The sequence below is a fragment of the Mauremys reevesii genome, linkage group 7, assembly GCF_016161935.1.
Source record: "Mauremys reevesii isolate NIE-2019 linkage group 7, ASM1616193v1, whole genome shotgun sequence".
Classification (NCBI taxonomy): Eukaryota; Metazoa; Chordata; order Testudines; family Geoemydidae; genus Mauremys; species Mauremys reevesii.
Window position 1 is genome coordinate 117528631 of NC_052629.1, and position 27978 is coordinate 117556608.

Consider the following 27978-nt stretch of genomic DNA (forward strand, 5'->3'; position numbering starts at 1 on the left):
TCCCAATGGATGCACACTGAGCCCCCACCTTCCTTTCCTCCTCCAAATACTTAAGAAAACACATCTGTTCCAGACGCATTCCAGCGATAAGACAGACATTCCGCTCACTGAGCCTGATTCTCCAGTCTCCGCTCATCAACCCTGGCATGAATTGGGAATAACTCCATTGAAGTCAATAGAGTTACATTCTTTAGATCAGAATTGTGCCTGGTGTCTGTCTACCTTTTGTAAATAATAATGCACAGTGTTCTCCTTCAGTGGTAGTCAATCTTTGTAAAGTTAAAGGAGTTGGCAACTCTCAAGAATCGAGATAAGTGTCAGAATATACTAAGTAATTTAATCATTCTCCTGCCAGAGAAATTACAGATCCCGTTTCTAGTATTTAATTTGGGTGTGCACCATTCTTTGTCTAACACAAAACATTTAAAAGAACAAGAGGGAGAAATGTTAATAGAAAATTTCACCAGTGTATAGAATACATGGCAATATTGTATGGTCTCTTGCATGTTCCGATCCCTTCACACACATACACAACCAAGATTGTGCCTACTGTATACTCACATTTCTCCCAAACCCTATTGTCCGAATCTCCTCTATCTGAATCCCTCCCTGTCTTATGTGACGTTTGTTTGCAAAACAATTCCGGAGTGACAAAAACACCTCATATCATTTTGTTATGATACATCCCAGACTAACCAAGAAGTTGTTAAGATTTACAGAGAAATGGGAGATGTTGAACTTTTCTGCTATATCAAATGTAATTGGTTTGTTGGTTAGTGCTGACTTGGGTGTGCCTATTGCTTTTGTACTTCATGCTCCACATTTTATGATAATCTCATTAACCACATCTTGTTCCATCAAAGCTTTTACCTTGAGTTACTGCATTAGCAACAAAAATAAATTGTTGTTTGACACAGTGGGCACATGGAAAGGCTGGGCACCTATTGACAAATGGTTCTAATTAGCACAGTTCTGTCATGTCAGTAAATCTTTGGCTAGCAGGGAGTGTTGTATCATGAAATCACAAGCTGTGAAGATACACATACTGAGAGTGCAAATAGATTATGAATCCTTTTTAATTTTTTTAATTCTTAGTAATGTACTTCCAGTGAAGTGTGCCATTATTGTCTGACTTAAGTTCCTCTAATGGGGATTTATGTACAAAGCTAAAATTTTTAGCCACAACCTACTGTTTCTGGTATAAGGTGGGTTTCGATAGGCAGATAAAGTTGGGCCAGACTTACTATAAGAAAAACATGGTAGTTTATGTGATTAGATTTTCTACTCATAGCACAATGTGTGTTTGGATTTTGTTGTTCGGTTTGTTTGGGTTTTTGTAGGGACTCAGTCCACACACAGCACATTCACTAAGACCAATAAGAGTTGTACATACAGATCGGGGGCAGTATCTTGCCCTAAGCTGGTTCACATTGTTTCAGAAAACTAAATATAGATGATTCATAGAATGCAAATTAAAACATTGTGCTGTGAGAAGCGCATAATGTAGATTTTTATTAAATCTCAGAATTGAGGTATTCCCATCCAGATGATGGTGATCAATTCAAGTTATGTTAAATTTACACTAGGGGACAATTTTTTTTCCCGTATGGAAAGGAAAGGAGAAAATGCACATTTTCTTTCATTCTCTTCCTGGGGGAACAATACTTCAAATGAGCTTGTTTCATATTCTCTTCCTCGGAGAGAGACAAACTTTTTTGCCAAAGAAATTCAGCCCTGTTGACCCTGGGCATTTTAAGTGTTGGAATGGTGCCAGGAACCACCAGGGCTGACTCATGAAGAAGCCCCTTGGTATTGGAGGTCAGATTAAATGCAAGTAGGGGCCCCCCAGTCCTGACAGCTGAATTCCAGCATTGCTCTTAAGAGGGCTGGCTTGTGTTATCACCAACTGCAAACAACCCACTGCCTACAGTAACCCACCCTCAAATTCATCCAGCAAGAGTCATTTTTCAGAGAGAGGCTTTTAGAATTCTGCTCAAAGCCAGGCACGCTGAGCTACAGCTCAAAGTGACTTACTCTTTGTTTGGGTGGGTAGTTTCGACAGTGGAGCAGTGGGAGTTTTTTCCCAGTCCCCCCTCTTCATGATTTCACCTCTTGTTCCAGATCCTGTAAAAACCAAATACTAACCTGTCATTCAAATCATTGCGACTTTCATCTGGACTCCTCACCTCTGAGAAACAGCTGAGCCTATTATTAAGGCGTGCGATAGTGATTCTAAAGGTCAGGGGGAGAACATGCTTTGTTCAGAGGGAGAAGTGATAATGAACTTGTGGGGAGGAGGGGAGAGGCTCCGACTCCCAGTTTCTCACTCTCCATGAAGCTGTGAATCATCCCAAATGCTAATCCCTAGTATGTAGTCAGCAACTTGATGCCATTTAAATGCCAAGCTGTACAATTTACTCCAGGGCAAAGGTACATGATGAAGGAAGCAGACAGACATACCCTTTTTCCTCAAGTTTTTCGTTCATTTTTCCATAAATTCCAGAGGTTTAACCTTATGGCTATGGAGAAAGAACTCAGCATGGCCGTTAGAAATGTGAGGCCTTCTGTTTAACAACCAAACTCCCCTACAGTAGTCTTGTACTTCCAGGAGACATGCTGCAGAATGCTATATGGAATACGCACTTGTCAAACGACATATGAAAGGATGGCAGAATGTGAGCTTGGGACCCTAGGAAGGGGTAACTGCCAAAGCCAGGGCCTCCCAGACAAAAATTGTTTTATTCTTTATATTTATGGGGAACCGGGTGCATCGGGGATTATGTTCTGCAGCCAGAAGACCGGATCCCCAGCCAATGCAGTTCATCAGAGCTCTGTTAACTTCAGTCAAACTATGTCGATGTACACTAGCTGGGGACCTGCCCAGAGCCTTTACCGCTAAGCTGCCACTTCAAGTTCAGTTGAGGCTCTTCACGTGATTGCAATTTATTGCTACTGCAGAACAGTTCTCAGCAGCCTGCGAAATGAGCCGATGGTCTCAGTGTGGAGGATTTGAATAAAGGTTGTTATCGATAGACACTAGGGGGTCTCCAAAACTGACTTGGGCAGACCAGCCCCATAAGGCAGAGAGAGTGCTGTGCGTCCTGACAGAAAGGCAGCAGGCAATGTAGAGCTCAGTCTCAGGTCAGGTTGCAGATATTTCAACAGTTACAGCATCCAGGGCTATATTTATTTGATTGGAGCCCGTATCTTGATATCTGATGAGGATCAAATGTTAATAGATTAGCCTACTACCCCACCATATGCTGAGACGAGAGGCCTTGCAGTGAAGCAGAAAGCCTGCCCCAGCTCAGAGCCTACATTTTAAGGCTAACGTTTTCAAATGCAGGTGACTAATACAGGCACCTACATAAGTAGCCTGGAGTCCAGAGATGCTGAGCACCCATTGAATTCAGTGAGGTTTAGCACCTGTGGAAATCAAGCTACCTACTTCGGACCCCCATCCTGCTGGCACTTAAGCACAGAGACAAAACGCCCAAACGAGGGGCCTAAATACGGATTTGGGTGCTGAACACTAGACTTCCCACAGCTGTGAAGATTGTGGCCTAAAAATCTGTATTTAGGAAACACCTACCCCTCCTCATTGAGGAAAACAGCTCTCATTTTCCTCTCAAACTCTTCCAATCCAGTATATTTCAGTGGAGTTCAGCATTGCCAACCCAGAGTGCTCAAAAAAATCATGAGACTGGTTTAAAGACCATGAGATTTTAAAACAAACATTAATACAAATTGGCTTCTTTTTATTTGCATTCTGGTTTCTGAGCCTTTAGAATGCACTTGGGTCATGTTTTCAAGATTTTACTCCACAACCCTGAGAGCTAGAAACTTACTGGGTGTTTTTTGTTTGTTGGTTTAAATGGAAGCTGAGATTCCCATGTAATCTCTGTTAATCTCAACCGCTGGGACTTTAAGGAAAAAACCACCACATATCATAAGAGTGGACAACACTGGGAGTTGGAGGGGCGGGGGGGGAAATTCTGATTTTTCTCCACAGATCCATGTTTTGTGGCATTCACGTGCTGGCCACAATACCAAGAGCTGCGCATGTTCCTGGCCCAAGAGAACTGGCTGTGGGAAGCTCAGAAATGAAACTTAAAGCCAGTTGGTAACATAGGCCACCCATGGTGGCCACTTCAGCAGAGGCGGTTAAGAATAAAATGAGGCTCATTGCCTCATCCCTAGAGGAGGCTCCTCTGTGTCAGGGCTGACACATTGTCAGGGTGGTGTGGAAGAAGCTTGTGGTGCTGCTAGCCCATGCTCTGTATAAACACAGAGCTTTAATTTACAGTGCCTTCAGCACAACACCTGCCAGAAGCATTGAACACACTTCCAAGAAGCCAACTTTTTAGTGCCGCCTTGGGCCTGCATTGCTTTCTCTAGATGCAGCTTACAAGATCGGTGCTGATGCTGCAGTTTTTATGCTGCGCTCCTCTCTAGCCATGCACAGTGGCCCACATACCAAGAAATTCTGAAGGAAGAACTGGAATGTGACTCGAGACAAAATCTTGAACTGGAGTCTGATCAGCAACATGCCTCTAAAACAGAAACATGAATAACTCCTCCGGGAAGTCACCCAGCTTGTTCAATTCAGAAATCTAGGCCAGTGTTAATGAATCAGAGCAGTGCATTCTTTACATGGAAAAGTCATGTTTATGCCTGTTCCTCCTACCACTGCTAAAGCATGCAGAAATCCTGCAGAAATGAGGCGTGCAAGTTTCAGCTAATTGATTAATGGAGCATGTAAACAGAAAATTTTAACCATTTCAGTGCCGTCTATTAATTGTCAGCTTCAGTGGGTGCCAGTTTGTTTGTTCAAAAACTGAGGCGCATTGTATTTACTTTCACTAGAATATTAACTACTTTCTAAAACTGGTCAAAAATTGAATTTCTGATATTCTGATGATGGTTTTTGTCCCAAATTAGGCCAAAAAGTCAAAATATCCAACGTTTCACAGAATGAAAAATTCAGAAAAATTTCTCTTATAGAGGTCAAACCATTTGGTTTCAACATTTTCAATCAAAACAAACATTTTGACATTCCCTAATTGAAATGTTTCATTTCAGTTTGCCAACCTGAAATGAAAACAGTTTATTTTGGGTTAGGTTGATGTTAGTCTCTATGTCCACCCAAGCATTTGCAATGTTTCATGGGAATTGTAATTTCAAGTCAGTCCAAAATAAAACATTTCATTTAGGTTTTCTCCATGGAAATTTTACCAAAATTAGTGTCTTTTTCCCCTCTGCAGAGCATTTTGATTTTGACTAAACTTGTTTATTTCAACAGAAAAATATTTGGTTGGACATTTTTTGACCAGCCCTAGTATTTTTCATGCCTGGAATAGATGGGTTGCCTAATAGGAGTGGATTTCTAACTAAAGTCTGAACAAAAATTCTGCTGAAAACCTTGAAACCAACATGGTCATTAAGGCAAGAGCAGTGGTGAGCTGGAGCAGGTTCCCACAGGTTCCCAAGAACCGGTTGCTAAAATTAGACCTCCGTGGAGAACCGGTTGTTAAAGGGCCAGGGGGTGGGCAAAGAACTCCGGTCCGCGGGCCGGACCATCTTGTTGCTCCCAGGATTCCCAGCTGGGGAGGCTGAGGCTCCCCCGGCCCTTCCCCGCTTCCCCCCAGCTGCAGCGGGGCCAGCCGCCAGCATCAGCTGGGCAGCTCAGCTGAGCTGAGTCGTCCTGCTGCTTTGAGCTGCTGGCAAGGTAAGGGGGGAGGGGGCTGCAAGCTCGAGGGTTGCCGGGGGGGGGGGCAAGTGGGGCAATTTGCCCCAGGCCCTGCAGGGGCCCCCGGCCCCACGGGTATGTCTCCCCCTGCCCCGGCCCCTCCCCCCCTTAAATCAGAACTTTTTATAGGGAACCGGTTGTTAAGATTTTGGCAGCTCATCACTGGGCAAGAGGTTTCCTTTCTGCAAATGCTCAGGGCAGGTTTCCTGTATTCTGCCTGGAATCAAGGGTATTATTTAAAAGATGGATAAATACCATCTCTTCTTTTCTTCAGCAGCCTAATTTCCCATTAGCCATGATATTGTGCTCACAATGAATGATAACCTGGTGTACAGGACAGCATCTTACAGACTTGTCATGTCAGAAGGCCTATAGAATTACACTGCTAAGGTAGCTGGAATATGGTGCAAATGAACATGTTCTTGGGTAGCTGATACCCAGTGGCTCTTTCCTTTTCTGGAAACTAATGACTGCATCTGTGATTTAGCAGCAGTAACTTTTGTACCATTCTTATTTTTAGTGATGATAACACAAGAAAAGATTTAAAGGCACTGCCTGCCTTTCCTACCAAGACATTGCAGGAACACCCCTCACTCGCTTACTGGTAAGCTCCTCACTAGTCTAGAAATGTAAATATTAGTAGCAATTAGTGGCCATTACTAGGTCAGTTTTGCACACTGTTTGTAAAGGTTGTAGCATGTGTTATAAATGGGTTTTGATCCCAAGTCCTGTATATTAACACTTCCAGCCTTTTGAAGTTCTGAATCCAAACCCAGTTCAGGATCTAAATGTGTTTGTTAGCCCCTACCTTTGTGACAGGAGTCAAGCTTGAGGGAGACTTGAAATCCAAACTCCAGCCCAGCTCTGAATTTTGCAAATGGCACCCATTGTTTATAGCAGGCTGAATCAAAACAATTCTCTAGGCCTGGGGGTGTCGGAAATGCAGAGCCAGATACAGTTTTGTGCCTTGAGTCCATCTCTAGCATGTGTCCTTAGGTAAGAAATACAGCTCAGCATTTGTGTTGTGAAGAAACAGCATTAAACAATAAGATACTTTTATGTTGTAATGGATCCCCTTTATGCAGGTACAGTGTCGCCTGCGTTATTTCATTTCTAGGCTCTAACTTATGCTTTTCTCATTTTTTTCCCTATTAAATGCTATGCAACTAAATCACTTGGCCTGTTTTTCATTTGTCTTCAAGAGTGATAGAGGTCCGAATGCATATTATGTTTCTAATTCCAGCAGAACAAAATGTAGACACACATGATGGAGTGACGATGGTATAGGTCGTCTATAGGTTCATTTGTTACATGGCTGAGAATAAAAATAACCTGTACGAATATGTAGGAATTAACACATCCATTATAACTTTTCTCTGCCTTACATATGTAGCCCTAGCCACTGTCTGAAGTTCTGGGTTCTTTAGGCACTAGATATGAATTTATCCAATTAGTGCCATTATTCTACAGCAGCATCTGTAACAAATCTGGTTGATCTGAAATGAGTAGCTAATTAGACTCTGGAACATTGGATGCTGTAGTAAGGATTAGACAGAAGGTTCCATTCTATATAATGAAGGATGGAACTGGAGTCATTATGAAACTGAAACTACTGGGAAATATTCAATGAAGCACCTTTGGTGCATGCTGAGCATGGGTTTGAATATCATCAAAAGTTACTGCATGTAAAAAAATAAAATAAAAAAAAATCGCTGAGCCTCTAAATTGATTTTGTGCTTGTTTTGCAGTGAGGACAGAGTAATTGAACATTATATAAAAATTAAAGGTCTGACCAGAGGACAAGCTATTGTTCAGTGAGTGTATCGCTTATTTAATTGGGGGGTATTTTTGAAATACTTTCTGTTGATACGTGGGAATGATGCTGTTCTTATAGTCATTCATTGTGGACTTTTACCATTCATATCTATAGTAATGACATTTTTGATTGATATTGTTTAATACAAACAGCAAATTTACATTAACCTATGTCTGAAATTTTGCATTTCACAAGTCCCCAGTTAAGGTTTTACCTCCTTTAAATATCTTCGATATGCAAAAAATGATTATGGCCTTATTTTAATACCAATACGAGAGGGATTACCTCCAAACTTCGTTTGCTAACAGTTAATTTTTACCCCGATATCTGAAGGAGGATGTTGCCTTAAGTTGTGTCAGGATAACAAATATATTTATTGTTTTTAAATGGTTTGAATTTGGTTTTCAAAAAGGTGAGGGACTTAAGGGCTATTCCAAAGCCAATTGAAGTCAACGGATTCCCATTGCTGAGCTTTATTTCAGACCCTAAAAGCACTGAGTGGAGGCGACTATAGTATAAGGTGTAATATGCCCAAATGTTTGAGAAGAGCTACATAGTTATATGAAGCAGACAGCATGCAAGTTTCCCCATATAGTGCGCTGACTGCACCTCTCTCCTACCCAGTTAAAATCCAGCTATTAAGTCCTAGGACTCTTTTAAGTAGGAATGTAGAATAAATTATCTTTTCAGAGGTTCACTAATCCATTGAATCACCGACGTATTGAATCGCCTAGACCCTTAATGGCATAATTGTATTAATATGACTACTTCCAACCACTTCTTTTTTGATGTTACCATAACTCTCCTTCTCATTTTGCCAAGTCACCAGAATTAAATAAGTGTAGGCAGCTCCTTCCCTGCAACGTTCTGTCTTGGATGGTTTAGACACAACAAATCCTGCATCTTGGCAGGGGGTCAGACTGGATGACCCTTGAGGTCCCTTCTAACCCTATGGTTCTATGATTCTAACATTTCAGAAAAGACCTTTCAACATGTAGTTTTAGTCTCAGCTTCCTCAACTCTTGATAAGAGGAATTACAGGGAACAGTTACTTTATTTTTCAAAAATGTTGTTGCATGTGCACAGAAATTTTGCCATCAACTTCAACTGGGCCAGAATTTCACCTCTGTTCCCAATGGAGGGTGCTGAGCCCCTCACTTAATATGCAAAAGATAAATGACATGATCTGAATGCATATTTAAAAGAGGATATGTTAAGAGGCATTATTCTCTCCAGAGCAACTAATCAGATGCACTGTAAATCTGTCTACAGGTACATGAAAGTGGTAGAAGTTCTGCCTACATATGGAGTCCATTACTATGGAGTAAAGGTTAGTGATTGTTCAATAACATGATTACATTCCTGAAGGAATGATTTCACTGTACAACATCTGCCAGTCAATATTAAAAACTGCACGTCTGATTCATACCTTTTCAGTCTTCTTAGAGAACTGTTTTGTTATTGGTGGACTGCGAATCATTTACAGAGAAGGCAGAAGGAAATCTTTGTTTAAAAAAAAAAAGACCCCTGTAATCCTCTCATCCTAATTAAACTGGATATCACTCCTAGCTTTTAAGCAGTTACACTTCTTCAGAGGCCCGGTGCATTGTTAATCAAGATTAGAAAAATGTAACAGAGAAAAGACTAAGGGTACATCTATGCTATAGCCAGCGGTGTGGTTTACAACTCATGCAGACATACATGTGCTAATTGTACTCTACTTAGCTCACTAAAAGTAGCAGTAAGAACACAGTCACATGGGCTTAAGCATTGGCTGCAGAATCGAATACATACCAAGGGGGTCAGGCAGGCCTGTGCAGCCCATACCACCTCACCCTCAGAGCTATTTTAGCTTAAAGTTAGCGCAGAACATACCCCTAGCTGCAGTGAAAATGCACCCTATGTAATTAGTGAAATCCTGCTGCCATTACCACCCTCAACATTCTCTTCCTTCTCAGCCCCATCACATTTGAAGCACTTTTGTTAAAATTGAACAAAATTATGCTAACAAAATTTCTATAGAACTGAAACGTTTTTTGAGGCGGGGAAGGGAATAGTTTAATAACTAGTCAATACATTGGAAACAAATACTGGATAAATGGGCAAAGCATGAGCCGAAAAAAAGGGAGCGGGGCTTTATTGCATATGAGATGGCAGAGCCCTTTCATCACAATCTCACTGCTTGAGTGCAGGTTTGTTTGCAAAGTCCTCCTGTGTTCCTAACCCGCTGATACTTGTCACAGAATGAAATCGGTAAATACTATATAATCTTTGAGGTTCTTAATTCCTCATTAGATCTTGGTTCTTGTGTTCTTCCATTTTACAGGATAAACAAGGAATCCCGTGGTGGCTTGGCATCAGTTATAAAGGAATAGGACAGTACGACTTACAAGACAAAGTCAAGCCTAGAAAAGTAAGTTGTTTTTTTGCCATGTCAAAATGCAGCTTTTTTTTTTTTTAAAGCCATGGCTAGTTAGAGTCCTGAGGAAAATGAAAGCTTTAGACACCATGAATTCCAGAAAACTGGAGGGGAAGACATGCTTCCTCTCCAGCAGATAGACAGTGCAAACTCTTAATGAGCGGTACAAAAGTTTGGTTCACATGTGCTTCTAGTGAGTTTGATGGTCTCAGTGCATTCGATACTGGACTTTTAACAACCTCACTAGGTCATCCCACAGTATGTAGCAATTTGGTGTGGCTGGGGGTCTCTGCTTTACATGGGTTCAGAGTTATTGGTCCTGGCTTTAGCTTTTTCTCAAGCAGAATCTCCATTGACGTGTGTGTGTGTGTGTGAGAGAGAGAGAGAGAGAGAAATGATCAGTGGATCAGGTCATAAAATCAGTTCAGTATCTCATATGGGTGAGATGCTGGTTGAATCCTTGGTGAAGCTGCAGGCCAATCAATGCATCTGCTGATTCCCAGGATGCGTGTAACTGTAGGTGGTGGGTTGAGAACATGTGCTTGAATATCTGAGACTGCTCTTTCCTCCTCATCCCCCTCTGTGTATTTGAGTAATTCCTGCCAATAATCTCAGTTACTGAAGCAAAGCACGGGGCCCTGTATTCCCTCGCTGGCTCCCTACAAGTCATCTATCAGCACACCCTCACAAGCCCCTCTGCTGGCAAGCTGTCATACCGCCCAAGCTCGTAATGTGCGCAGGAACTATACCAGCTCAACAACTGATTAAGTCCCATTCAGAGCTTGGAATGAGCCTTGGAGGTCTTTGGAGAACTGGTTTCCTAGAATGGGTGGAGGAGGTTTCGACACGTGTGCGAGTTGTCCTGTAGGGGGGAATACACCTGGTTTCTCTCTTGTAGCCGTGTCTCCCCTGTCCCCATGCAGAACTGGTTTTCTGATGTGCTTCCTACCCCCAGGATTTGGGCAGTAGCTCACAGGAGCGTGTGTGTGTGCTGCCAGCAGTCACTTCAGATCAGTTTAGACCATTGTGCGCTTGTCCAGGAGATGGAAAGTTACACAGGAGGAGTGAGCCTGTGGAACAGAATTGCCTGGCACATATTCTGGATGAGCGTCTAGAAACATGGCTATAGGAACATGTGAGATCCACTAGTAGCAATTCAACGTGCTAATAAGACCCACACTGTGTCACTGTCCTCTCCCTTTTGACAATCAGCTACTGATTGATTCCTTTTCTTGAGCTAACTTGTCACCAAGATCAATCTCTTAAATTTCTCTCTTGTTCTGTCCAGTGAAAGGCCTTTATTTAGTCCCAGGACTTTCTGCTGTCCACATACCACAGTGACAAAGTAGGTTTGATTTGGGTGTAAGATTATAAGATAGCCAAGATGGGTAAAAGATCAAATCAACCTGGGTTCACAAGGATGACCATGCCTGATGTACTCCCAAGCATTGACTGAGTACAGACAGTACATTAGTAAATGGGTCGGCAAGCGGAGGTTAGGAATCTTAGCCTCTGGGCACCCCTCGGCATTGTTGCAAATGCTTGTAACACCGTGGTAGATGCGGCCAGTCGTGTCCAGCCTCCAGGGCAAGAAAGTGTGCGTGCAGCTGAACCAGTTCTCAGTTTAATTCCCTTTGTACCTATGGGCTTACCATTCTCAACACCAGCTGGGCAGCTTGGGAAACTCCATGTTCTTCAAGGTTGCCAGGGCCCAAATGCCAACAGTCACATCTTGCCACCATAATACCTGTGTCACTCCCTCTAAAGTCAATGGGAGTTTTGTGTACGAATCGGTGCCAGGCTTTATAATGGAAATGTTTGCAGACGATTCACAGCAGTGCCACTTGAGTGCCTTGCAGTAATTTTAACTACCCAGTTTGAAGTACAGAACAAAGAGGGAGGAGAAGCATCAAGGTCGTCGGAAAGTCCGATGCCAATAGGCTGTTTGAAACAGTGACTTAGTTTAACACACGAGGTCATGGACCAACACTGAGGAAGAAATTAATGTGCAAACAGGTTCTTTACACAAAGGGTGGTTCCGTGTTTGGAAACAAACTGCTCAAGTTAGCAGTGAGAGTAGTAATTAGGGAGCTCAGTTTCAAGGGAGAAAGGGTTGCATAAGGAAATAGAAGTGATCGGATACTGACTAGATTTGGGGGGGTTAAGATGCATTGCAGAACTCTTCATTTTCACACAGAAGAGGTGCAGGGCATTTGCTCAGGTTGAATTACATTCACACTCCGTGTCAGCCTCTGCCGTTTGCTTTTGGCTAGAAATAGTCAGTTTCAATTCATTTTTATTAAGTTTTCAAATCAGTAACTATATGGGAAGATCTGTCCAGAGGGAGAGGAGGCTGTGTGACTCATCTAAATGTCTGTCTAAATCTGTGGACCACAACCAGCAAATATGATCTTCTTTCCAGGCAGCGTGGGAGAGCGATGAGCTATGTAGCATGTAGACTCTGCCTTTCTGCACTGAAGTGCCAATAACATTGGATTTTCAGGAAATTCCTTGCTTTGCCCTTCTGGATGGAGCCAGGCTGGCAATAGCCCAGATGGCAGGCCCTGCACAAGAATCCTGCTGTTTGGCTCATGGATCAAAAGTCCTCTGCTACATATCCTTAACCAGTTGGGAAGGAGTTAAGGGAATCCCTATTGTGATCTACCCACCAAGATAGATACCTTAAAAAGTGAATGTGTGTTTGATTAGCAGAGTAAGAGAGAGATGCCATGTTAAAAGGTAACCAACAACAAGCTGATTTTCCTGTTTTTAAATGTATATGGGCTTGTCTACACTTACCGGGGGATCCACTAGCGGCGATCGATGCATCGACAGTCGATTTAGTGGGTCTAGTGAAGACCTGCTATATCCACTGCAGATCGCTCTCCCGTCAACATCACGTAGTGTGGACCCTGCGGTAAATAGATCTAAGCTATGTCGTTTTGAGTTACGCTATTCATGTAACTAATTGCTTAGCTTAGCTCGAATTTCCCCTGTAGTGTGGACAAGACCTACGATTGTTTGGTGTACAAACATCTACAGATATTTGCTGGGGCTGGAAAGCTGCTGAGGTTTCAGGTATGGCATTTTTAGCAGGAGTCTACACTGTTATCCCCAGTCTGCTGGCTAAGTCCCAACACAGTAATTGAATTCTGCCTATTCCTGTACTCCACATTCTGTGAAGGCTGCTGCTAGAGATGGCTGCCTTTTTTTTATTTAATATTGTTTTCCATTGATAACATGCACCCATCGGAAACTCTCCAAGTTTATATTCAATTAAAAAACACATTAACTAGTAGACCCACTCGGATTGACACAATGCCAACGAAAGGACAATGAAAAACCCTCCTCCTTAAAATATAGGAATCTCAGGCCACCCAAATAGCTGTAGGCAGAAAAGGCCATGTGTAAATACATGAGCCCTAGAGCATACTGAAAGTCAATAGACTGGATCAGCAAGGTGAGTGAGATCCAGAGTTAAGAGTCCCTCACTGAAAGCACCTTCTGAAACAAAGATGGATGAAATAATCTGTAATCTGCAGTCTGGCCACCGCTTATACCTGTAATGTTACCCATGTGAGCAGTCCCATAAAGGGGGCTACCTATTTGCATGAGTGTTGCCCTGGCCAGAACCATAGTTTGTCATCAAGGGCCCAGTCTTCATGTGAGCAGTCCTGCTAAAGTTAATGGGACTGTTCCTGAATGAACGCCTCACCTGAGGAAGGCTTTGCAGCCCCACCAACTATCCGGGGCTGTTTCTTCAAACACCCTCCCCATCCCACACACACATCAGTTACTACCGATATATTGATTGTGCTTGGAAGTGGTTTGAAGCTAAAATGGTCCCTTCTCTTAAAAGCCCGTCTTGCCCCACTGTTAGTGACAGTTTTGTCACTGTCTGCAGGGGGAGCTGAGGGAATCATTCTGCTCCAGTGCTGCGATATGCTGACAATGGACAAGTGGGGTTTGGTTGTTTTGTTTTTTTAAGAGTATCGTTCTTGCTGTCGTCTCCGAAGACCAAGGCAATTTTAATGAATGAGAGGAAGTGGACTCCATATTGGCTACACACTATAGTGTCCGTATGGCTCAGGGGATAAGTGCTCTGGAACATAAGATCATTAGGACGTATGATGCATGGCTTCAGAACCCACATCCAGGTTTAAATTCATGCCCAGGATTAACACTGCTGTCCTGTTATGGTGCCAGCCTCTTTTTAGTTCATATGGTAAAGTAAGGGGCCTTCTCCTCATCTTTGTTGATTGTCCAGATGTTATTTAAAGTTCGCATTCCACAATCCTTGTTGACTAGATTAGGAGATAACACCGGTATCCTGGCCAGCGTTCCTTTTCTAAATAAAACAGGTTTTAATGTCCAAAGCCCTATGTGTCCATTTAGTATACAGGATGAATCTTCATTTGCCTACAACAGCATCCAGCTTATTAATATGTAAAGTAGTTTGCGCTGCCTTTGTGTCTGAAAATGAAACTAGATTCCATTACATGCTGTAATAAACCACTGTATGGTGAGCTAATGAGAACGGAAATTTGAAAAGATAATAGCAACATTAGTCAAAAAGTTCAGCTAAGTTTTCTCCTGCTCTGTCCTATTCCTGTATTCAAGTTACAGTACTTAATGTAGTCCTAATGCTTAAATTGAAAAAATGGATCTTATTATGGAGTTGTATTAAAGCTATAGATATTTCAATATCAATTTCCTTCACCACACAATAGCATTGTTAAAGCATACTAGCTTTGAAAATGGATAATGCTTATCATAGGTATTTACAAAATGAAGAAAAAGGTATCTAAATCTTGATGCTGCACATTTTCTCTTATAGAACTATTTCTTAATATACATTTTCTGTCCTGCATTGTTCAGCTGTTCAGAATACAATAGTATTGGCACTGAATTCTCAGCAGGCTATTCTAATTATGCAAAGATCCCATTTGCTTTGTGTGTTTCTCACCCAGGGGAAGCCTTTGATTTAGAATCCAGATACTGATTGAAAGTAAGCACAGAGCTTGTAATAAGACTATTCTATGAAAAGCAGTGACTTCCAGATGCAGATTGTTGTTTGAGCTTCAGCCCTCTAAAGACACACTTGTTTTATGTTGATTTGCTTTGTTATTGCAAAATTTCTGTGGATTTTACCAGGAGGGTAAAACAAGTGAGACAATGGTTTGATTTTTTTGAGACGTTTGAAAAAATACTTTATTGGTAGAAAACGTTCTGTAAATCTCTCCTTCTGACTAAGGGTTTAATATACAGAAACTCACTCTCCCTGAGTTACCAGCACAACATTAATTACAAAACCCAATGTCCAATTATAGGATCCCATCTGGTGAATAAGGTTGGAGAAGGATATTAATTCTCATGTGCATGCACAAACTACTTTAAATATGTTTTCTGATTTTCTTTTGAAAGGAGAAAACATGTACCAGCAGATGAGATGCTTAAAACAAAAAGGATTTAATCGGCACATTCCGTGCACATTCCATGCACCTGTGCAAATGATCACTTACAGTGTATTAAAAACCAAAGAGCCTAAGGATTCCAGCCTCCGTAATTGTGCGGATAATATGGTTCTGGGTAAATGCCTTGTTCTGGCCAAGTCCAATAAATGTCCTTAGCTCAGCCCTAGAATTATACTGTGCATCTTGTTATTCAATAGCTGTGCTTGGCCGAACTAATCACAGAGCTTTCAAAGCTAGAAGTTTTATATTTTGAGTCTTCAGATTTTCACTCCCCGTTAAGATGATCTGGGGAATCACCCAGCCATTTTCTTGGAGAAAGCTATAGGCAGAAAAGACTGATAGGTCCATTAAGTAAATTGCCTCCTAGAAACTTCTGCTAAATATTTCTCCCCCCAAAATGAGCTCTCACCACAAAGTCCAGCATGCCTGGAATATTGCCATCAGCCTTGTATATAACATGTTCAAGTACATTTGCTTTTCTTCAGCACTTCGGGCTGATTGACCACTCTATTATTTCAGGGTTTTTCTGCAATTAATATGTCTCGTTGCTTCCTTATACTCCCCCATCTGTCAGTATCCACCTATCTTTCATCTTATACTTGGATTTGTAAGCTGTGTGATAGAGTGCTGAGAGATGGACCCTGGTTCCTGTGAGGAGGCCTAATTGGCCTGGGGTGTGCCTGATTACCAGGCCAGACTGGGGTAAGGAAGTTAATTAATTAGCCAATAAACAGGCAAGAGGTTTAAAAAGAGGAAAGGAAAAAGAGGAAGGAAATGCTTAAAAAAGGAATGGGGTGGGGTTGAGAGAGAGAGAGAAAAGGTGAGTGAAAGGCTAGGAGAGGCTGACAAGGTGAGTTCTCTGAGTAGACGCCCCTCAGTTCCCACCCCACTTTGGAGAAGGGACCAGAAAGCTGGAAAACAGTGCCAAGGTGGATGTCCCAATATGCACTGGTGGAAGTACTGAGACAAGCAAGAAAGTCTCAGAGTGGCCTCTGTTTGAGGAAAGGGGCAGTCATGTGATAGGCATGCCCTGTCACACGGGGAATGGCTTTGTTTGTACAGCGCCTAGCACACTGAAGTCCTGGTTCAGGTCTGGGGCTCCAAAGCGCTACCACGATAGAATAATAAATTATTATTTAATAATAAATAAAAAAGTAGTCCAATAAAAGCACAAATCTAGGGTGTGATGCACCATCATGCTATCTCAGTTTTAATCCAAGTACCACTGGCACTTCTTGAAGTCTGGATCTATTTCAGAAATAATAGCAGAAGACCTAGGGGAGAGTTTCTTCTAACTTTTCATAGTAATAAATCAGTTATATGATTTTTAAAGGTTTCTTTCAAGCAAATATTTCTGCCTAGAAAATGTAATGCTTGCTGAGGATGATGTTAATCCATTTGTGCTACCATGCAATTGCATCCATTCTTCTGATGAAGTTTCTTACAGAGAAAAATTAAAATTAACAATTTTACACAATGATTTCATTTTCCCCAGAACTGTATAGCACAGTCTGGTTGCGTGAATCGTTGACTGATGTACACATGTTCTACAACATCCCTAATTTTAGTTGCTTCATCACAGTCTGCTTTGCATTTAAGTGACTATCAAATATTGCCAAAACCGACCGCTTCCCTTGCAAAGGCATCACTTCCTTTAAAATGGTACAACAGTGTGGTCTATAATCAGAGTTTTTCCGGATCAGAAATGACCACCTCTCTCATAGAGCCTCTACCCAGCATCTTCATTATAGGAAAGGCTTTCTTTAGAAGCTTCAGTGGACAAATGATTGTAACCCACACAAGTGCATGCACAATGAGCCAGACACGGCTTAGTCATAAGCTGGCATAAATCGACTGCAGTTGTATTTTCTACCAGGGTACACCAAGGCTGATTCTTTCTCCTTCCCTCCCTCTCTGTTTCCCACCTGTTGAGGCTACATCGCTGATTTAGATTAAGCACATTTCTCTTGAACTAATCCAAACTTTTATGAGTTTATGGCTTATTACATTACCTGTATAGTAGAACCTTAGAGTTATGAACACCATAACTCTGAAATGTTTGTAGCTCTGAACAAAACATTATGGTTGTTTTTCAAAAGTTTACAACTGAACATTGACTTAATACAGGTTTGAAACTTTATTGTGTAGAAGAAAAATGCTTATGCTGCTTTCCGTTTATTTTTTTAATTTTTAATACTAAATTTGCTTTTTTTTGTTGTTGTATTTGTTGGCAGGGGGTGGGGGGGTTGTTTTTTGTTTTGGTCTCTGCTGCTGCTTGACTGTACTTCCGGTTCTGATGATTCCTTGATGTTTTTCTTATATACCTAGGATATGTTTGATTATTAGAAATATAGGGAGTTGGGTTTGTGATGAGTGGGAGAACCACATGGTGAATTGCCTGCAGGGTGCGAAGGTTGCGGATCAATTGAGACATCTAGATAGACGTCTATGCAATGCTGAGGAGGAGCCGGTGGTTGTGGTACATGTAGGTACCAGTGACATAGGGAACGGTAGGAGAGAGGTCCTAGAGGCCAAATTTAGGCTGCTAGGTAAGAGATTAAAGTCCAGGACCTCCATGTTAGTATTCTCTGAAATGCTTCCAGTTCCATGTGCAGGGCCAGTTAGAGAGGCAGAACTGCAGGGTCTCAATGCATGGACAAGAGGATGGTGTAGGGAGGAGGGGTTTAGGTTTATTAGGAACTGGGGAGCCTTTTGGGAAAGGAGGAAGGATGGGCTCCACCTAAACCAAAATGGAACCAGATTGTTGGTATCATAGGCACCGGGTGGGTGTTCCAGGGCTGGAGCACCCACCGGCAGCCAAGCTCCCCGCCCTGCCCCCACGTCACCTCCTCCTCCCCTGAGCGTTTCCGCGTCCCCGCTTCTCCACCTACCTCCCAGCGCTTGCCGCCATCAAATAGCTGTTTGGTGGAGTAGCAAGCTCCGGGCGGGAGGGGGAGGCACGTGGCATGCTCAGGGGAGGAGGCCGGGAAGAGGTGGGGCCAGGGAGGGGATTTGGGGAAGGAGTCAGAATAGGAGCAGGGAGGGGGCAGAGTTGGGGCAGGGACTTTGGGGAAGGGGTTGGGATGGGAGTGGGGCAGGAGGGGGATCGAGAACCTACCAGCACAAGCAGAACTCGGCGCCTATGGTTGGCATGTAAAATTAAAAAGGTTGTAGAGGAGTTATTAAACTGATGGCTGGGGGACAGCTGACAGATGCAGAAGAGCACATGGTGTGCACAGACATTCCTTAGGAGAGGATTTATTAAAGGGAATACTCTGTATCCTTATAACATGGACTGATGAATGTAACCAGGTTTAGAATGATATAGAAATGCAGGTTTGTTAAAAACAGAGCCAAAGAAATCCTTCGGGTGTTTGCTGTTAAGTGAAGTCCTGTTTAGTGCTTATGAACAATTATGAACATTGCTAACTAGCTTTGCATCTCTGAGGATCTTCTCAGCTCTTTAACAAACCATTACAGGGCCAAATTCTGCACTTAGAACCACACATATGTCTCCCCTTGAGCTTAATGGGGGTCTTGAATGATCTAAGTGGATGGAGAAGCGTTTTTATAAACACTTATTATCTCAGGTGCATGTACCAGGAGCAAGGCAATTTATACAGATTGCAAAATGTTTGCGAAAACATTTTAATTATTTCTAATTGGTCTTCCTGCCTTCAAAAGCCAGTATGAAGTTCCCTGATCGGTTTGCTACTCTTTCCATTTTGCTGTATGTAAATTTTAGAAGTGGTGAAAATTAGGTAGGATTCAAAAACAGGTTTGTACAGAGTTAGGTCAGGTATAGTGAGGAAAGGATTTATGAAGTGGGAGTTTATTGGAGTATAGACCTCTGGATTTGGCCCCTGATCTGGAAAAACGTATTTGTAAGCCGTTTGTACAAGTCTGTTTCACTCCCTTTGATTTTTCTCCAGCCCTCAGTGGCCTTTCTTTTCCTGGCCATCCCTTATGGCCTGTCTCTACTGCTTTAAAAAAAAGATGAAACACCTTATTTTACTCATCAGTAATTGAAGATAATTAGATTTTATTTGCGTATTTATTTTTGAGTTCCTCTATATAAATATTATTTGCCCACCTTTATTCTGTGATTACCTAGACAGTCTCATGTCTTTCTAAAAGGACAGTATGGCAGCATAGTTAGCTTTATTTAAACCATTTCAGATTAAAAGCCATTGGAAAACTGTGTGTGTGTCTGTGTTAAATATGCATACAGAAAATTCAGAGAAGTGATGGTTTTGGAGAGAAAAATCTTTAGATAGCTCGTATATTGTTTAGTCATACGAGTTATTAACAAACAGGTTATTATTTCTTAGTTGTTGTTTGAAAATACGATATGGTGTAACTACATATCATGAACCCACAGATCCCTAGTACAGCAAACTGTAGCCTTCAAAACAATTATTGATTTTCAGCATTTCTCATGTCAATAGATGCAGCATAAAGCAAGTACAGCAAAGTCATATGCAAGCGTAAACTTCTCAGCATCTCTAGTAGTGCATGCTACGGAAACATGTCAAATGCGTATAGATTATGAACTACTAGGAACTACTGTTTTCAGCAACATTTGCTACCTGTTTGGTCATACGGGCGCATAATAAAAAAATGCATATTGCTATTACAACATATGAGTGTTAAGAGTGATGCGCAAAAAGAGGTGAAACGACTTTGGTGCTGGATCTGAGATCGCTGATATGGAGTGCATATTATTAACCCACTTTTACAGTACATGTGGCAATGCTCTAGTATAGCCAAATTCTGGGTGGTATGAACTTTCACTGTAATGTTACCATAACACTGGGACTTCACACTGAATTTATACTTCTGAAAGCACTCAACACACAACCCCCCCACACAGCGATGGCTGTACAATAACGCCACTAATAATACTGCAATGCTTAACATTTTCAACTTCAAAGTACTTTATTAACTAATTAACCCTTAAACACCTTAGGGCGATAGGTATATTAAGTATTTACAGAGTGGTCAGCAGAGACACAGACCGATCAAGTGAATTAACACAAAACAGAAAGGGAGTCAGTAGCAGAATTAGAAGGACTAGAACTCATGAGCTCCTGGCTCACAGACTTGATGTCTAAACTGCAACTCTCTTTCTGCACTAAATCGAAGAAATGCTGTAACTTTTAATTCCCGCATGCCAGCTGATCTTAGCGTTCAATAGCGAGACCGTTTAAAATGAGCAAATACACTTGGAGATATGGGGCAGGGGAAAAGGTCAAGCCCTCATGACCAACTAACAATGTAAACTGCCCATGCCATCTCCGAACTGAGCTAAACAACAAACTCCGTGCCCCACGGCTGTCTCCCCAGAACTTCTCACTAGCCCTACAATCCATTTATAAATGCTATTTCTCAGTTATGGGAAGACAGAAGAGAGTCTACAAAAATAGTAAATGACACCATTTTACTTAGCGGATTGTCTTTTAATAATAAATATCAATCGGAGACCAAATTCTACAGAATGATAGGGGCAAAAATTCCTTGTCCGAGTAATTTTCCCTGCTGTGTAACTTACTTACATTTGTGAGCAAGATAGTAGAGATTTGGCAAAAGATGGGTCAACATACATGAATACAGAAGAATATGACAGATCTCTAGGCTGAAAATCCTACTTGTGAGATCTGCATATGGGACCTCCTCCCTTCCCCCGCTGCATAAAACAGGAAGATTGGCCACTTCTGAAGCTCCATCCCACTCACAGAGGCCTCTCCATCGGTCCAGATCCCTTATGCCCCCCCAGCAACACTACAGAGAATCCTTGGAAAAAATCATGCAGCCCTCACCTCTGTTCCCTGTTCAGCTGGGCCTCCCAGAGGCAGTTGTGACTGGGGGACTGGGATCTAGTAGTGTGACTGCAATTGAGCCATGCTGACAGGAACTGGGGTGGGGAAGTCGGGCCGTAGGAATTATGGGGTACCTTGGGAGTCCTTTAGCTTTGAGGCGGCTCCCACGGCCTTTTCCATAGTGGGGAGGAAAGGAGACAAAGCTCACCCCAGAAGGCTGTGGGGTTTCCATGAGGGGGGATCTCAGATTTTCGTCTCCAGAGCGCCGCAGGGACTGGTCTGACCTTGGGGCCGTAACTAGTACAGATATGCTTAACTGCGCTAAGTACCACAGGGTTTGGCAGTCCATTCACGTTCCATCCCAGACCATATTTACATTGAAGTTTTATGATGTCTGTTTGTGGGGGCCAGAATCTTTTCTCTGGAGCTTAGAGTCACAGAGGTGAGGGGATGGAACCTTAGTCACATGCCAAACCCCATCTTGTTCACACAGTTTTCTTGTAGAACAGGTTGTCTCTTGATTGTGTCAGTCACTTTGGCTTCCCACAACCTTCAGGTATGCAGGGAGCATTCAGTGTCCTTGCCAAAAAAAAAAAAAAAAATCCAGGGGAAGTGATAAAGGGGACAGGAATCATCGTTAGTCAGTGATAAGACGGAGCGGGAGGCTGTGCGTCAAAGAGCTCTTATTTCAAGCATGCCCATCGGTTTTTACGGGGTGTGGGACTTGAGCTGACGGGAAGCGCAGCTGGAATGTAGCACAACTCTTCCTGCAGAACCTGTTACATTGCAGAGGTGAATAAGGGCCGTGGTAGGATTGTGCATTAAAAGCTGCCACCAGTGATCCTGAATTTGAAGCCACTTCAATGAAAATCCCCTATGAATTCTGCAGCGTTCCGCTGTCTTAAAGCATGTCTCTCCTCTGTGAAACTTCCTCCTATGTTCTGTGTTCAGCTATCTGTGGGGAGAGGGTGGGACTGGGGAGGCGTTGCTGCTGATATAGCTGGTGATGTCAGCAATGTGTCAGCAGTGGGAGTTAAGCCTGTGAAACCAGAGTTACACCTAGGAGGCTGAAACTCAGCAGCAGAGAGAAGCGGAAAGCTGCTTGCTGGGGGGAAACGGGCTGGGGGGGGGGAATGGTATATTTTCTTTTTTAAACTTCACTTTTGAAACAATTGGATTATAAACCAAACAAATGAGAAGCAAGATTGCACATTTTTTTTGTAACTAGGTAAGTGTGGAGATTCAAGTGTATCAGTTCTATATCCTGGCTATGCTTAGTAAAAATGTTGGTGCAGTATATGACAGCGCATGGACGTTCTTCAGAGAGGAGTAGGGGCATTTGTCTACTCCTGTATATGTAGTTTCTGGGATACCATATGTAATAGTGCTGTGGTGCTGCAGAGTTCAAGCTCTCTCTATGCACTGCGTTCTGGGATATTGCATTACTTATATTCTCAGTAGAATGAATTCATTTAGAAAATCCAGCTACTTCTTTATGGCTGGGAGCTTTTTGTGTTAATTTAATACAACAATAAGTTAATTTCCCTTTCAGCAGCACTGTTAAAAACATAACAGTAATCTGCAAATGTGAATGAGTCTTTTAACCAAGGGTCATTTCTCATTACAGCATTTTTTAATTGAGCAGAATTTATTAACAATAAAATACCAAAGAAAAGTTGTGGCAAAGCAGGATTCCGTAGAGTGAAAGGTCGCTGAAAGAATCGTCCCATAGTTTTCCACAAACATGTGAACTGGATTATGTTTTATTTATGACCTGGGATACGTGCATTTAAAAATGAAGCGGGACGTAATATTTAGCTTTATGAACCTTGACGTTGCTTCACGTTGTGTATGTTTAACAGATGGAGTCTTACGGTGATGTGACGTTTGAACTATTACCTAGAGATGAACATTAATAGTATATGTGATGGTGAATGAAACGTTTGATTAATTGGCTAAGAAATTTAAAGCCCAGTTCTGCCTGAAATAGTGACTTTGGACAACTGATATTCTGGAAGGAGGTGTTTCTCGGTGATTTTCACAGCAAAGTTGCTCAGTTTGCAAACGAAAATATTTCTTCCTCTCCCTCCTGCCGCCCTGCACTCACCCTGGGCTCTGACAGCCTTTCCATCTCAGTAAGAGAGACTCTGCAGGCTAAATTAAACCTTTGGCTACACCTGTCCAACTCCATTGTCAGATTCTGCACTTAGTGACACCTGTGTAACCCCATTGGCATTAACTGGCTTTGCACAGGTGTCACTGCTGAAAATTAAAAAATCGTCCCCTTCTGCAGCAAAATTCCACCACAGGGTGAAAGCTATGTTAAGAATGTGCCATGCTGAATGGATGTAAAACCTGCTATATTATCCCCTCAGGTAATGACTGACATTGCTTTCAATGCAGAAGGAGTAGGGTAAGAAGATCCATAGGGAATTCCGACCCCCTGGCTGCAGATCTCAGGGCACTGATGCAAAATGCCTCCCTGGTTATGCTGTCCTAGACGAGTGATTCCCAAACTTATTACTAAGGCAACTGCATTTTGTCTTTTTTGTGACCCACTCAGGGCCCAAATTTGGGGGGGGGGGGACAAAATCATAGGCCAGCATCTTTCTTCTTCTCCTCCTCCTTCCTCGCCCCATCGAGGGGGCACTGACCACCCGCAGCAGCACCCTCTGCACCGGCACCACAACTCTGATCCCAGCCTGGGATGGAGGGGAGGCCCACCCCCCAACAATGGTTCCTGTCCCTCGGGCCTGGCCTGGCTCCCCACTCTAGGTATTGTGACCTGGCATGTAGGGTCGCAGCGCTTCTCAGGTTTGGCCCGGCAGCCCTGACGGAGGGATGGCTGGGAGAAACCGGAGTGGTGCTGCAACCCCATGCACCAGGTTGCAATGCCGGGGAGCGGGCAGCAGGGCCCGTCCCTGCAGGACAGGAGCCGCCGCTGGCTGGTGAACGTGGGGGGAGGCCTCATTCTCCAAACCCCTGTTCCGTACCAGGCCCAGAACCTTCCTGTGACCAACTGGCGGGTTGCAACCCATGACTTGGGAAACGCTGTCCTAGAGAACAGTTCTCTGGTCCCCAGCCGGCGGTTACACATTTTATTAGTTGTATTCCCGTAGCGCCTAAGAGCCCCAGTCAGGGACCAGACCCATTGTGCTAGGTACTGTACAGACTCAGAACAAAAATCTTTCTCTGCCCCCAGGAGCTACAGGCTCAGGAAATGCTTAGAGGAGCGAGATATTTGAAGTTGCTCCTCCCAGACTCTCTTTGGTGCTGTGCAGTCTCTCCCCCACCCCACCCAAAAATCTCTCATAACCCCAAACCCAGTGGTTGCATTGAGCGTGTGCCAGGACTAGAACATGTCTTTTCCAAAGCTGCTGTTGCTGTGTTATTCCCCTGTGCACTCCACGACTGATTGGAGGAGCAAAGGCCAGAAGGAGAAGAACGCATTATTTTACCTCACTTCTGGTGTGCAACGATTTATATTAGCTTCTTCATTTAATCAGAGTAAAAAGTACTTTAGCCCTCCTCCCGAGACAGAAAATTTGATTAGACGCGAACATTTAGCCACAAGATGAAATGTGTTATTGGCAAAGGCAGCTGCTTGCACAATTCAGATCTGCAATTTACAATACACTGTTTATAACAAACATTGCAAGTTCTCTTTATGGGTCCTTTTTATCTCATAACCAGTGACTTTTGGCACAGTTAATCTTTATATGTAGCATGAGCTCCCCTGGGTTTGGTTGGAATGAATAATATGATGGAGGAAAGAGATCAGTGATTCTTGGGGTGACTATGTTTTGTTTCTTTCTCTCTCCTAATACTCATAGTTATTTCAATGGAAACAGCTGGAAAATCTGTATTTCCGTGAAAAGAAATTTGCTGTGGAAGTTCACGATCCGCGCAGGTGAGACCAGAATGGTGGTGGTTGTGACCAAAAACCTTTAGACATTGGACAGTTAATCCTGGTGTCGACCGAGTTCATTGAGCTGCATTTCATTCATTGAGCTTGTTTAATTGAGCTGCAATAGACCAGGATTTCATTGTGACATAAAATTTTGATCTTCCTCTTTGCTTTGAGTGATAGGGCCCAGTCCTCAGGTCCAGGGCAGCAGAACGGGACTGTATAAGGGCCACCGATCTGGTCTGTGGTTTCCAGTAACTAATGATAGGAAATAGTTTCCTGGTAAGGCACAAAAAGGGCCTCAGGACTGATCTGTAATGTGGGGTGACATTTTGAGGTGTATTTATAACGCTGCTCAGTTTCTCAGATTTGTTTCGAATTGCATATGGGCAGTGCCCAGGCGTGCTCGTACTCTCAGTGGACCTGGTTCTGGTAAGCTGCAGCGGATGCTTATAGACACGCATTGCAGTACCTGCAGAGGAGAAGTTTTCCTCCTATTTAGCTCCCCTCACAAGCCAGGGAGAGGCAGCTGACTCCACTGTGGCTGGAGTCACGGGGACTGCGGGGCCAATGGAACAGGGGGCATGACTCCCATAAGTTCATGTACATCTCTGGCCCGACAGTGACTTCCGCCTCTTTGGCCCACAGCCTGTTCATGGGGGCTGGAGGGAGTGCCCAGTCAGAACATGAGTTCACAGTCACGCTGCCCTTCCATGAACTTATTTCACAGTCACTTCCATAAAGGACCAGAATTTGCCCTGAAGAAATCCCCTTTCTTTCTGTTTCCATCTTCCTTCTGCCCTCTCCCCCCGCCCCTGCCACACCCCTTTCTCCAGCAATGCTGCTTGCACCCAGCAATCTGCTTCCAGCCCCCTTCATCTCCCTTCCATAGCTGAAGTGCTGAGAGCTTTGGGATACCCCTCCGTTCCCCCTGGCACATCCCGCACCATCTCTCTCCCTTCAGGATCCCTCTGCATTCCATTCTCTATTGCAGATTTATAACATGTCCATCCCTTTGCTTCTGATCTCCGCTGCAGGAGCAGCAGCCCCCTCCCTTTGAGCTCACTGTGCTGTAAAAAGGAGAGGTTTTATGGCTGTGATTCACGGGGAAAGCATAGCAGCAGCAGACATGGTGAGGAAGGATTTTTTTTCAGTAAAGGACGTAGCTCACAGGCTGCGTATTGGGTCTTGCCTGGTTCAGAAAAAGGCAGCTCTTATTTTAAACCTAACAGGTACCAGCCTCAGACTGCATTTCTTTTACCCCTATAGAATTTCAGTGTCCAGAAGGACCTTTGGACAGAGCGGACTTGTAGTGCAAACCTGGTATGCAAACACTTCCCTGATCAAATCCATCTGGGTAATGGCAATCAGTCAGCACCAGTTTTACTTGGACAGAAAACAAAGCAAAGTAAGTTACCAGACATGTTACCATAAGCAAAAATTTCAACTCCCGTACTTGTACCTACTTCAGTGTGCATTGTTCTAGAGAGAAACTAGTCCTGGAAGAAAGCCTGTGAATTGGCTTTGTAGCTGTTACGCGATCTGTTAGATCAAATAACAATGCTCCAGCTACATTATTCTGCCTCCAGTTAAGAGCTGTGGAAATGAAATCACAAAATGGGGGAATTATCACAGCTCAATGTTTAATCTACCCTGTGTCTGGCCTCTTTCCCACATTCACTTTGAACAGGATACAAATAATAAAGGGGTTTTCCTTATGGAGATAACCGGACTGTGGGGAAAATGCCAAGGAATGGAAAGCAAAGTGTAAAATCCCACACGGTGGTGTTGCATGCACTCTTAATTTACTATGAAGAGAAGTGTGAAATGTCATCGCTATGACCCTTTGTTCTGAAGCTAGTTTGAAGTAACTTGATGATGCAGGATTGTGTTTTACCTCTTTCAGGCAAAAATTCCCTCAGCCAGAAGTTTGGATGATATTGCAATGGACCTGACTGAGATGGGGACACCAAAGGTTTCCAAACTCGTGACTTTGGAGGCAAAGAATCAGCTTATTATGGCCAGCAACGGCAGTTTAATCTCTTCAGGTAACATTTTTGCTTCAAGCCAACGGCAGGTTCTGTCAAAAAATTTGTGAGGCCTATGTGCAATAAAGGAGAAAATGATGCCATTCGTTCATAGCTGTGGTGAAGTAGAGGTTAACGTAGATCAGATTATAAAGATTTGCTTTTATAAGCATAACGTACCAATTTTTTTGTAAATAAGTGAAGAGACAAAAGAGCATTCTGGATAGTGTCTGTGTCATATATTTTTATCCCATATGTAGTTTTGGTACCTGTTTACTGAACCTGCAGACCCATAGCATTAGCTACAATCCAGGTGCATCTAAAAGTATGGACCTTGCGTCTTCTATGCACATGTACTCTGCTGTGTGTGTATGTGAGAGAGAGAGGGTGGTGGGGGGGAGACAGACAGCAGCTAGAGTTAGCGGAAATTGGACCTCCGGCTCCCACTGAACTTCAGTGGGATTTGGTGCTTTAACTTCCTTAGGCAGCTTTGGGAAATGGGCCCTTTGTTCTGGGCCAAGGAAGGAAATGGGTCTACCCCCAGAATCCGCATTAAAGGTAACTCGTTGCTTCAGGGTCTCAAGATTCTGAGGTCAGCGAAGAGCAAAAGAAGGAGAAAATTACGGAACTAAAGAAGAAAGAAAAACTGCTGCAAGAAAAGCTGCTGCAGAAAGTTGAGGAGCTGAAGAAAATCTGCTTGCGGGAGGCGGTGAGGACTGTTGTTAAATTCCAGAGGCGTGCTGGCACACCTCCCCCTCAGGTTAATA

At 43.1% G+C, this 27978-nt stretch overlaps 1 protein-coding gene across 5 annotated transcripts in view; it reads left to right on the plus strand.

Annotated features, from left to right (window-relative positions):
- FRMD4B (FERM domain containing 4B) overlaps positions 1–27978 on the plus strand; it is a 194210-nt gene that overhangs the window by 151343 nt on the left and 14889 nt on the right. For all 5 annotated transcript variants that reach the window (XM_039482199.1, XM_039482197.1, XM_039482195.1 and 2 more), the window contains 8 exons: positions 6270–6353; positions 7498–7563; positions 8838–8895; positions 9892–9978; positions 25111–25187; positions 26454–26592; positions 27091–27232; positions 27787–27920. In XM_039482199.1, the coding sequence (XP_039338133.1) occupies positions 6270–6353; positions 7498–7563; positions 8838–8895; positions 9892–9978; positions 25111–25187; positions 26454–26592; positions 27091–27232; positions 27787–27920 (787 nt within the window). The remainder of the gene's footprint in view (positions 1–6269; positions 6354–7497; positions 7564–8837; positions 8896–9891; positions 9979–25110; positions 25188–26453; positions 26593–27090; positions 27233–27786; positions 27921–27978) is intronic.